The sequence below is a fragment of the Mus musculus genome, chromosome 18 (genome assembly GCF_000001635.26).
Source record: "Mus musculus strain C57BL/6J chromosome 18, GRCm38.p6 C57BL/6J".
Classification (NCBI taxonomy): Eukaryota; Metazoa; Chordata; class Mammalia; order Rodentia; family Muridae; genus Mus; species Mus musculus.
Window position 1 is genome coordinate 47,280,582 of NC_000084.6, and position 12,924 is coordinate 47,293,505.

Sequence of the window (12,924 nt, forward strand, 5' to 3'; positions counted from 1 at the left end):
AGTGAAAAAGAAAAACTCACAGGGCTGAACACAGGGGCTTGATCTAGGGGACCCTTTGGGAAATTGCCAAACATTGATTGTGTGCCGGATGAGCAGTAAGGTCGGGGTTTGTTCAGCAGGGGAGAAAGCTTTATTGGATATGAACACCATGCTTGAAGCAGGATCACATGGTTTAACAAATGCTCTGCTGTTTCTTCTCAGGCTCATATGGTTGGTCAATTAGCAAACTCGTTTTGTTGTGGCTGGACAAACCATCTACTAATCTAATTGGTTCCCCGTGGCTTCTTTCTCTGCTATCCTCGAACTGTGATGTTCAAGGCGGGTATCTTCATGTCCCACTTTCTAGGGAATCCTTTTGAAGCCTACTGTGTGTCTATGAACTGAATTAGGGCTGGAGGAGGCACCTGGCACTTCCGTGGCTGAAATTTTCTCACATGGAGAAATGAGTTCAGATGGTTTGAGGGAACACAGGCAAGTCTACATCTAGCATGAAGATGTGACCCAGGCGTTTTGCCCTCCCACACCTCAGGCTCCTTACCTGCTAAGGGGTGACAGATGGGCACAGGAACCACTTTCCCTTACCCACCCACAATACGGGTCTCTGGAGGCGATGCAGGTTCTGTAGAAGAAGGATGACCGTCAGCTAACCAGGACTGCTTTCTATCTGCTAATGGATTTTCGAAATGTCAGTAAGGCAAAAGAATACATACTTTTTACACTTCCCATGTCGCTCACAGCGGCCAAGAGGCACCTTGATCACACAAGTAGAGAATGCAACATAGAGTGAGCCACTCGCTCTGTCGAGCTGCATGCCCATGATCCTTTTGTCTTCTACACCATCATAGCTGCACCTAGTTTGATGAGGTAGGAGGAGACCATTAGTAGGTTCTTTGGAACAGTTTTCTTTTCCCTGCCATTACCCTCATCCCCCACTTCTGGACTGACATGCTGACTTCATGGGCTGATATAACTGAACTTTTACCGACCTTATATGGACACCCTATATGAGCAGCTATAGGGCCATACATTATTGGCAAGGGAAAAAAACAAAAAACAAAAAACAAAAAACCAATGCTCTTTATATGCTCAGTATTTTTTTTTTTTTAAGAAACGGTGTGATCACACAACTTGTCTGCCAAGATTTTCCATGAATGGGAGAGGTCGCAGTAGAATAACAAATAGTTACCAAGAAAGGACCCAACGTTCCACTCACTTTTCTGGGTTGTAAACATTCATCTCCTCCAGGAAAAGGCTGCCATTTAGGAAACCACTGCTTCCTATCCTGGCCAAGAACTTCAGGATGATTCCCTTTTCTGATCCCAGGAAAACCACAGTGTGATTCTGATATGGCCCGGCAGCGTTGTCTACTGCAATTTTGGTCAGGCGGTATCTAAAAATGAGAGGATCACATTTGAAAAACAAAAAAATCTCTTTGTAAGTCTATCATTAAAGGGTCTCTTTCCACTTCAAACAAGTGTGGCACGGCTTTCTAGTAACAATGTCATGAAAAAAATATATATGCATGTAAGTAATGTTCTCAAGCTGGTCTGGTCCCTTATTTTCATATGCAGACATTAGTATGACGACTCCAACTTCTCCAACGGGAGAAGGAAGTATGTGTACAGAGGCCAAGTTCTATAATAAATAAATATCCATAACCATATGAAACCACTCAGCAATGATCCCTTCCATGAGCAATAAGGAAAGACTGATGGTTTCAATGGAGAGAGCAGATGTAGGAAGGGAATATACTTAGCATTTCTTTTTAACGTTGAAAAGGAAAATAGTGGACACCATCCTTCACTCTTTTCCTAGGAGGCATAAAACCTCTGTCAACAAGTTTAGAAAACTTTCAGGTTGTACACAAAGGGGTAAAGAGGGCCCTAAAAGTGGAGGGCTCAGAGCAGTACTACAATCAGGGCATGCAAGCCAAACCATATCTGTGAAGGGGCCAGAGTGGTAAATAAGTAAGGCCTAGTGGACATCCTCTTTCTATGGAACTTTATGTCTGTTTCACCTTTGGTGGATACCTATTTGCTCTAAGTACCAAGACAGGATCTAGAGAACACCAGCCTTCCCACAGGTAATAGAGCATGGTTTCTAGGTTATAGTCAAGAGAGTTCATGATATGTTCAGTAAGGCCAGGGCATAAAAATCATTTTGTGTTATCAACTGCCACTGTTTAGAAAAAAAACATCATCTTCTTTGAAAATGACCTGCAATCACAAAGGATGTTTAATGCTGTCAGAGATCTCCGCAGTTGGCCACTGCTTCTACGTTGGCATCACTTCAGGTAAAAAAATACCAAAGCGTAACCCCTTCATGTTGGCATGCCACTACAAATGCTGTGCCCCTTCATGCCAGCAATGTAGTCATGTGTAAACCCCAAACAGGTAAGTACTTCTGACGGGTCCTGCTTCAGGACTCCCTTGTAACTCGCAGAATGGATTAATGAGCTAATCTGGAAGGAAATATTTTTTTTTCTATCTTCTAATTGCTGGCATGTGTAGAACTAGCCTGAAAATACTGGCACTCTTCTCACTGAGAATGTGGCAATGGGGAGTTGGTGGCATCTACCCAGCCTGTCAACATTTCCTAGCTGAATCCATGCCCAGGAGAGCAGAAGATGTTTGTGGCATTTCAAAGCACCATCCAATGACAGGATCCGTGAACACAAGATAAAGTCAAGGAAATCCACTTTGGATGCAGTTTGTTTGACACTCTCACCTGACCATTGTTCTCAGGAACCAAGGTCTGTTGATGATGGAAGGCACTGCCTCGTCCATGAGTGGATGCGTCTTAATGAAGTTCAGGGTATCATCGGGAAACTCATTGGAGGTTGCATATTTTTCTAAAGAGGATGATCCAGCACAACAGCCTGGCCTAAAAGAAAACAAGGGGTGGAGGGGATAGAGTTGTTCATGCCTTCTGGCAAACTCTTTGAATTAACTGCTTCTCTAAGTAACTGGCATGAAGGAGACTATACCACAGGCACAAGAAGAGGATGTTGAACAATGCAGAATGCCACCAAGTACAACATGCTGAGATTTCCTCTGGACTGCCTCCTCATTCCATGAGAGAGCCTTAGCCAGAACAGCTCAGTTGCATCTCCAGGCAACTTGGCATCCTTCCAGACGCGCAAACAAACCCCAGTGAACAGAGATGGAACTGGAAATGAGTGTGTGAGGACACGCCTCTCAGGGATGCGTTACTATCTGTCAACTTGACACAAAGCTAGACATACCTCTAACACACAGGCTTGTCTGTGAGCCATGTTCTTAATGGTTAATTGATGTAAGAAAGCCCTGCCCACCGTGGGTGGTACCACCTCCTGGAAAGCGAGCCTGGGGTGTACAAGAGAGGTGGCTGAGCAAGCTAGAGGAAGCGACCTAGAAGAGGGAAGCCAGGAAGCAGTGTGCCTTGTGGTTTCTGGGTCAAGTTCCCACCTTAGCTTCTCCTGATGATAAACTGTAATAAATTCTCCGTAAGTTGCTTTTTTGTCTTGGTGTTTATCACAACAACGGAAAGCAAACTAGGGTATCTTGTTAGAGGTTTGAGAGCAGTGGTTCTTAACCCTCCTAATGCTGTGACCCTTTAATATAGTTCTTTATGTTATTGTGACCCCCCCACAAACATAAAATTATTTTGTTGCTACTTCATAATTATAACTTTGCTACTGGTATGAATCTTAATATAAATATCTGTGTCTTCTAATGGATGGTCCTATTTTTGGATAGTGACCTACAGTTTGAGACCCTCTATTCTAGAGGTATATGTTCTACAAAGAAGGGGATTATGCTAAATATTCTTCCGTCCTTGTATTGCTTCTTTTCTGTTATTATCCTTTGAAGGGCTGGATTCGTGGAAAGATATTGTGTGAATTTGTTTTTGTCGTGGAATACTTTGGTTTCTCCATCTATGGTAATTGAGAGTTTGGCCGGGTATAGTAGCCTGGGCTGGCATTTGTGTTCTCTTAGTGTCTGTATAACATCTGTCCAGGCTCTTCTGGCTTTCATAGTCTCTGGTGAAAAGTCTGGTGTAATTCTGATAGGCCTTCCTTTATATGTTACTTGACCTTTCTCCCTTACTGCTTTTAATATTCTATCTTTATTTAGTGCATTTGTTGTTCTGATTATTATGTGTCGGGAGGAATTTCTTTTCTGGTCCAGTCTATTTGGAGTTCTGTAGGCTTCTTGTATGATCATGGGCATCTCTTTTTTTATGTTTGGGAAGTTTTCTTCTATTATTTTGTTGAAGATATTAGCTGGCCCTTTAAGTTGAAAATCTTCATTCTCATCAATTCCTATTATCCGTAGGTTTGGTCTTCTCATTGTGTCCTGCATTACCTGGATGTTTTGAGTTAGGATCCTTTTGCATTTTGTATTTTCTTTGACTGTTGTGTCGATGTTCTCTATGGAATCTTCTGCACCTGAGATTCTCTCTTCCATTTCTTGTATTCTGTTGCTGATGCTCGCATCTATGGTTCCAGATCTCTTTCCTAGGGTTTCTATCTCCAGCGTTGCCTCGCTTTGGGTTTTCTTTATTGTGTCTACTTCCCCTTTTAGTTCTAGTATGGTTTTGTTCATTTCCATCACCTGTTTGGATGTGTTTTCCTGTTTTTCTTTAATGATTTCTACCTGTTTGGTTGTGTTTTCCTGCTTTTCTTTAAGGGCCTGTAACTCTTTAGCAGTGCTCTCCTGTAATTCTTTAAGTGACTTATGAAAGTCCTTCTTGATGTCCTCTATCATCATCATGAGAAATGTTTTTAAATCTGGGTCTAGATTTTCGGTTGTGTTGGGGTGCCCAGGACTAGGTGGGGTGGGAGTGCTGCGTTCTGATGATGGTGAGTGGTCTTGATTTCTGTTAGTAGGATTCTTACGTTTGCCTTTCGCCATCTGATAATCTCTGAAGCTAGCTGTTTTAGTTGTCACTGTTAAGAGCTTGTTCTTCAGGTGACTCTGTTAGCCTCTATAAGCAGACGTGGAGGGTAGCACTCTCCTTAGTTTCAGTGGGCAGAGTATTCTCTGCCGGCAAGCTCTCTTCTTGCAGGGCAGGTACCCAGATATCTGGTGTTCGAACCAGACTCCTGGCAGAAGTTGTGTTCCACTCACTAGAGGTCTTAGGGTCTCGTGTGGAATCCTGTGTGGGCCCTTGCGGGTGTCAGGCGACTCAGCTGGCAAGGTAGCCCGGGGCTCGAGTCGAGCGGAAGGGACTTGTGCCCCAGATCAGGCCCGGGTAGCCTGCTTCCCTATGTACCGCAGTCTCAGGTTCCGCGCGATTGGATTGGGGCAGGCGCTGTGTTCCACTCACCAGAGGTCTTAGGGTCCCGTGGGGAGTCCCGTGTGGGCCCTTGCGGGTGTTGGGCAAGACTCTCGCTAAATATTCTTATAAGCACAGAAAACTGATTTTCAGTCACCGAGTTACACACCAGCATGATTCAATGTTATATGCTCTCAGGGTATATAAGTTTACTTTTCATTTGTTGTTTTTGACTTTTATGAGGCTTTGGAAGTTATGAAAAGACAGTTACACTGAAGATTCTTTCCTAAAGGACCAATTCCTTGCAACTGAACAAAGATGGCAAAAGTGAACTTTTGCAAGAAATTTTGTCGCTGAAAGGGTTACATGAAAATCTCAGCAAAGTCAGATCAGAGAATACTAAAGACTGTGGTCCGGATGCCCAGCTACCTGCTGGTGCTAGAGAGGAAAAGTTGGGCCCTTACGATACAATCTCTCCCTATACCATGTAGCTACAGCCAGCCCTTCCAAATCAGCCTAATATTTGCAAGAGGGTAAAATAAGCGTATGGAAGCATGTGGGTAATTTATCTGGGTTTACCTTTTACATAGAGTCTGCTTTGAACAGAGAATGAATACACCAGTAAAGTCAACTGATAATAAAGGGTTGGCCAGTTGGCCTTCCTTGGTTTCTAATATCTAAATTGTTCAATTAAATGTACTTGTAGGTATTTCAGGAGAAGTAGGATAGGAAGCTAAAGGAGAACATTGAAAAGCAAAGCACCCAGGAAGACATTAGGATTGCTTCCAGCACCACGTAAACTCAAAGGAGAAATTTCCATGTAACTGAGACCACAAAGGTGGATGTATGGAGGATGTGCTACAGAATTGGAAAATACAGGGACAGGATGGGAGAACTGTTCTTCCAGGGTTCACTGTTACATGATATGAAGAGATTTTACAGGGCCAAGAAATTTCTGCAGTGTTGCTGGGTCATGGGTTTCTTTTGTGAGAGAGTCTAGGGCACAGCTTAAAATAGACTAGCACTATACTGCAGGTGAGTGCAGAAAAGCAGCCCACTGTACCAACTATATAATTCTTGTCCTTTACCCAGAGCCCTAGACTCAACTCTGATCCCACTTGTCCCCAAATATCCATGGAATGTCATTTATATTTCACATTTTACTGGAATTAAAGATAAGAGTTTATATAAAAACCAGAGGGAAGCACAACAGAAGTATCTCTCGAGTTAAATAAATTTGTATAATACAGTTTACTCTCTGGTCCTTCATTCTCTACCTATACATCAATAGGAGCAAAGCAGATGGCTCCTATCACCTGTTATTATAGTGGGCAACCACATTTACAAATATTAACCAGAAGACTAAAGTCATGGTCTGTAGGAACTAAAGATAACTCTGGGTTCTGATAAGGTGAATACAAATGATCACGAGGGTCTTTCTGCTATTCTTGGACCTCTGTCTACCTGGCTCATGATGGAAGCCGCCATTCATATGTGGTCAACAGGATGCTCACTATCAGAGATGCCAGTTTCATCATCTCTGAGTTAGAAAATAGCAGAATAAATAAACATATGCACGTACCTGGGCTTAGGGACTCGTTCGTCTGGAACGGGTGTCCAGGTAGAGTCAGGTGATTTCTGTTCCTTGAACCTCCCAGTGAAAACATTAGCAATGTCAAGCATGTCATAGGCACAGACTGCAGAACCTGGGATGCTGCAAAGGACATTTCACACAAGGCGTGACTTGTGGAACTATGATACATTCCTTTAGGAAACATACTCTGGAGAAACTCTTATTACAGACAGGTAGAATTTCAAGTCAAGTACCCTGAGCACTACAAATGAAGGGATCATAATGTGTAAAGAGAATGTATCTGCCAATCAAATGTGCATCAACAGTCTTAAAAAAAAAAATTGGCTGGTTGCAGTAAACTCAAGACAAGGGGAGAAAGCCCACCATTCTTCATTACTGTTTAAACTCCTTTGTTGGGGCGGGGGGAGAATTATGAGCTGGTTATAGATGCTTCATGAATGCCACAGAACCAACGTCCTGCTTTAGTAGCTAGATCACTGGTTACGAAGGAGACAACTATAAGCAAATTCAGAGCAAGCCAGTGAGATCTGTACATGAGAGTTGTTAGCACGAAGTCTTATGACATGAGATTCCTCTACCAGATTTTAATGGACAGACATTGGTCAGGTTGGAGGATCTTACAGAGAAAAAGACCTTAGGTCTGGTAAGCTGGTAGTATGGAGTGTGTGACCAAAAAACAGGAAGAAACAGGCTGAAAGGGAGCCAGACCACGATGGGCTGGTGTGCTAGAACAATTGCTTGCTCTTTTTGCTCAGGTAAAGAGGCACCGCTCAAGGATTGACAGCAATCTGGCATAATCAAGTCTTAAAGACATATGTAGATTAACAAGTTAGGTTGTCTGATCTCATTGAACAAATAATATTTCTGAGACCGCATAAGCATAATAAGATAATTGTAGGGCCACTCAAGAAAACAAATTAACTATAATACACAAAAACTCACTGCGGTATTATAATCACAAAATAACCCACACTTTTAATAAAATAAAACCTGAACTAGAAATGTAGTCTTAAATTCTACTAACCCTTGCATTCCTATATTTCAAAGCACTATGTTTTCCAAGAATCCTAGATAGATAGGACCTTAAATGTGAATATGCAAGCCTTGAGATATTTTATATCTTTCGCATCCTCAAGTCTAAAAATCCCTATAGATGATTAAAACATACCTAAATACTTCTTGCTGCAATATAAGCTTTTGCTTTCATTTATCTTCAGTGAGAAAAGCTTGACCCTTGCCCTCCCTGTAACTGAGGCGTGTGAGTTCATCCCTCAACTCGCTCTGCTCAGGGCTCTACCCAGTTCCTAGGCATGACTTTTGAGATGCTGTCCTCCAGTCGTATCATTTTTCATGCCTCAACTTCATTTTCGGCACTCATGAAGTTCATGAAAGTTCTTGTAAAAAGGATAATGTAAAGTGTACTCCTACAAGAGGACATTCCATCTAGAACCTCTAAATCCCTACACAGACAGGAGGGCATGGTGCATGCATTTAAAACTCATGGCCAGGGGTTACAAGCCAGAGCTATGCTCATTTCACACAACAGCATTGAGAGTTTGAAACATTGGGCTTTATAGAGACCTGGATGCCAGAAAAAGACTGTAAACACTAGATGTTTCTCTATGTCATGTCTATGTTATGTCATGTCTATGCATATTCACTACTTTGGGGACAATTTTTTGCGGGGGTTCAAGACAGGGTTTCTTTGTATAGCTCTGGCTGTCCTGGAACTCCCTTTGTAGACAAGGCTGGACTCAAACTCAGAAATCCACCTGCCTCTGCCTCCCGAGTGCTGGGGATTAAAGCCGTGTGCCACCACGCCCGTCGTGCAACACCACACCCGGCGATTTTTTTTTTTGGGGGGGAGGAACAATTATTAATGCCTCATTTAGTTGACTACATTTTCTGATGAACTAAATGCAAAAATACAAATGAAGTTATACACAGCATTTCTAGGTCCTAGAAACCCTCACCAGACTCTTGTGGAGGCAATTGTGCTGGGGTTGGGATCTGAGCCATGAACCAACTTCCTGACGTCACTGAGATTTAAACCCTCAATTTGGATGATAACTAGACATTTAGGTGGAACCCTTGGCACCTTGCTCCAAATACCTCACTGTAACATTTTAATTAATGCCCAATCTTCACACACACACACACACACACACACACACACACACACACACACACACACACCAAGTGAAACAGGAATGTCACATGACCTATAAGAGATCAGAGAAAAACTCTTAGTTTCAAAACCTGTGCCTTCTAACACTGACTACCTGGTCCAGGCAAAGGAATGTTTTAATCAATTTCGACGTCACTCATATAAATGGAAGATAATGTTATAACTTACTCTCCCTAAAACCTTAATTTAATAATGCTTATAAATTCTAATTAGTTCATGGATGAAAACTCAGAGCAAAGTGCTTTTTATCTACGAATAGTGACAGCTGCTTTTCTATCAGTCACAAACCTCCCACCACTCCTACCCCCTGGGAAAAGGAGCTGGGAAGGCCCACCCAGCCAGGGCATGGTTACCTGTTATAAGGTGTGGAAAAGGTTGCCAAGACAACATCACGGCCATTAATGCGAATCACATCTGTAACTGCCTGGAGTATATTGAAATAAAAATGAGAGTCTCCAGGCACCGAGCAGTTCAGGCGAGCCTTCAGGAAAGATGTCCACTGCTTCTCCAGGACTCTCTGAGACCCTCCCATGTCATTCTTACAGACCTGAGCCACCCTAGGGAAAACAACCTACAGGGAAAAGCACACAGGGAAAGGCAGTCATTTCCTTCTGAAATGCGGAAGACCTTAGAAGAAGTTGCCTCTGCTTAATGACGCAATCAGAACAACAAGGTGTTTAATTTAATATTGAGTTTCTAAAAATCAGGAACAGAAGAAGAAGAAGAAAAAGGAAAAAAAAAAAAAAACTCAGCAGAGAACCAGAATGTTTTAAAAGATAAGGCAGTGGCATTTAATACAGAGCCATAAATCCTTCAGGGGATCAGCTCCCAGCCACATAAACTCATTTCCATACAGACTGCTTAGCTTTTATTTCCTCAGACAAAAGCACACTTTGTATGCACCATCTCTGCCATCCCTACTGGCTGCCTCTGGGGCCTGAAATCTCATACTTGGAGTGTGAGTCCCTCTACCATGCAAGCCACCCTGGTATTTTATTTGTGCCCTCTCACTTAGTGACCTTGATCAGATGTCTGGTAAAAAAAAATAAATAAAATAAAGTAACAGAAATAAACATCCTGTAACTGTTTCTTTCTGCAATAAAACCATCTGCAATAAAACTAAGACTCAGTTTGCCTAGAGATACTGGGTATGTATTGTCTCTGTGGAGTAACTCAATTAAGAGGAGAAATTATACCTGGGAGCTACATCTCAAAACACTTTGAATTCGGTAGGAAAGTAACCAAACATCTGTTGGTTAGATCTTCAGTAGAGATTATTCAAGAGGTTCCCTGTAATTTGTTACTGCTCTGAAAAAGTGGATCAGGTTTCCAGACAGCTTAGTCTGTCACTTCTGGCCATCCCTGTTGTCATCGGGTTCAATTTGCATTTCCAGATCACTTACAGCAACGCTGGTTCAAAAGTAGGTTTCTGAAAATGTCACCAATGGAGCCAGGGATAGTCTCCCATCTTACCTTCCCCATAGTGTTGTATTCTACTGCAATTTCTCTGAAGAAGAAGTAGATATAGTCCCCATAATCCACGGCTTGGACAAAGTACGGCTCTGCAGACAAACGGGCACTTTAATTGGAGATATGTCACATAGTGTTAAGGGAATTTTAATCAAGTGTAGCCAAAGACGTGTTATTAATTGGAAGTGTAGGGCTATTAGACATGTGGTTAACACTAACCATTTCTAATGACTTCAGAAGTGCAAGCGCTAGTGATTTCAGAAGGCACTTGAGCCTACAAATTACATCTTTCACAAGCTTTGCAAACCGGCAGTGAAGAATAAGTACATTTTGCAAATCTCTGTAGTTTTATTTTCCACAATGGAATGTCCATATTGCCTAGAGGAGTTTTTGCACATTGCTCCATCACGCTGGCTCACTCAGGGCTATGAATAGCCCCTTTCCTGTTCCTCACCATCTCCGATCCCCCCACCCCCCCACCCCCCTTCCTTTCCATGAATGTTCTGTTCAGCTCGTTTCATTGGGGACTCTGAAATGAATTTGAGGCAGGGAAAGATGAATGTGGTGTAGTCTATTGTCGCAGCACTGGTAGTTATGTTAGTGTTCCAGAAGCCCATGGGAGGGGAGAAAGAGGGGTAAATAAATCAGTTGAGGCAAAAGATGCAATTTACATGGTTTTGACTGTCAGAATCCATTACTAAAGTGAATCTACAGTCTGGTCCATCCAGACTCTACATCTCTTATGAGATATGTATCCCCTCCCCGATTTCTTCCTTTCTTCCTTTAACTGCTCACCTTTCAACCACTTTGAATCATGCTTGACAGTCCTGAGGGTAGGGCTGTCTCCGAGGCTCCTGTAAATGACTGCATCAATGGCCAGAAAGTCAGTCACTGTAGCCGAGTAGAGTTTTCCATCTTAGAAGAAAAAGGAAAGAGTTGAACAGGGTACTGAGCAAGGCAGGGACCAGTGACAGTAGAGACATCCCCCGGTCTGCTTTCCTGTATCAGGCAAATGAGATCGGACAACTGGGAAAAATCCAAGAGTCGTTAAGAAAAAGCTTGGCCCCCATTCCTCACTATTTTGAATTAGGATCATAAGAATTGAAACATTTTTCGTTTTTAAATTGCAGGGCAATTTTTTTTTTCTAAGTAGCGGGGGCAGCCGCAGCAGCTGAGGGAAAAGGGCAAATGAAATATGCTATTTGCTTCACTTGATTAGATGGACCTTGACTGCAAGCTCAAGGCCAAGGACACTGGGATGCTGCTACTGCAACCAAGCTGTGGTCAACTGGCTTAGAAGGGAGCCCTGAGAAATAAGAAAGCGATTTTTAATCAACACAGATTTTAATCTCACTCAGAAATATGGATGACCTGAGCTGGAGCTGGGACTGATTTGGTGTGAGATGAACGGAAGAGGGAGGATTCAAAGGCTCTAAATGGTCAACCAGATGACTTCTTTAGTCCTGAGAGCCACAGTCCCACAGTCATGTCACTCATGTCACCCATGAAGCCCTGCCAATCAAGTTTAAATAACAGACTGTTGGTTCTGGATTTCCAAAGTCCCAAAATGGAAGCCCTGTGCTATGCAAGTGGCCAAAGCAAAGAATCAAGGGGTGGAGAGAGCTGGAAGCAAATCGTCCTGTCTTTTGAAATTCTCCCTTTGGGGAGACAGGTTTGCTTTTGGGCATGTCCAAAAGGAAAGACAGTAAAGAAAACTGAAAATGAGTCACTGAACTTCTGGCTCTTTTCTAGACTAGCAAATATTCTGCAACCAAAAACCAAATGAGATGGTTAAGAAAAGGAAGACCTGTGTCAACTGAACAGAAATCGAGTGTACTCGAATTTTAGACAGTTTATTTGAGGTGGGGATAGTGAGATTTACTCAGTGGTGAAAAATATAGGCTGTCCTTCCAGAGGACCCAACTTTGATTCCCAGCACTCACATTGTAGCTCACAACCATCTGTAACACTAGTCCCAAGGAGTCTGATGCCCTTTTCAGGCCTCTGAAGGCACCAGGCACGCATGTGCTGCACAAATATACAGGTAGAGAAAACACGTGTTGACAAAGTTCCCTTCCCAGTTAAGCTAGGCCAGGTGTTTGCTGCCTCTGTGGGAATGGTAGCCAATGGCGTGCCTGCATGCTGGAACAATCGATCCCTTCACACCAACACTTCTCTCTGTATTCACTTCCACAAGCACATCTGGCAATGATTTCCTAAACACACTTCCCAATTAAAGCCTACTCATATACAAAAACCCCATTAAATTCGAAAATGATGGCTGAGTAGCTACCTCTTCACACCCTGTTCAGCAGGAACCTGGGCCCACCTAGGCAATCATCACCATCTTTTCAGACACTGTGGCCGTTTGGTCAGAGATAGGCTTGTAGCCCAATCAAATCAATGGCATTTG

General features: G+C 42.8%; 1 protein-coding gene across 4 annotated transcripts in view; it reads right to left on the reverse strand.

The window, feature by feature from the left end:
* The window catches only part of Sema6a (sema domain, transmembrane domain (TM), and cytoplasmic domain, (semaphorin) 6A), a 125,947-nt gene that overhangs the window by 35,328 nt on the left and 77,695 nt on the right, over positions 1-12,924 (reverse strand). For all 4 annotated transcript variants that reach the window (XM_006525726.2, NM_001311097.1, NM_018744.2 and 1 more), the window contains exons 8-15: positions 11,307-11,426; positions 10,515-10,603; positions 9,395-9,612; positions 6,842-6,973; positions 2,728-2,883; positions 1,214-1,390; positions 711-851; positions 539-619 (exon numbers count right to left, since the gene is read on the reverse strand). In XM_006525726.2, coding sequence (XP_006525789.1) covers positions 539-619; positions 711-851; positions 1,214-1,390; positions 2,728-2,883; positions 6,842-6,973; positions 9,395-9,612; positions 10,515-10,603; positions 11,307-11,426 — 1,114 coding nt within the window. The remainder of the gene's footprint in view (positions 1-538; positions 620-710; positions 852-1,213; positions 1,391-2,727; positions 2,884-6,841; positions 6,974-9,394; positions 9,613-10,514; positions 10,604-11,306; positions 11,427-12,924) is intronic.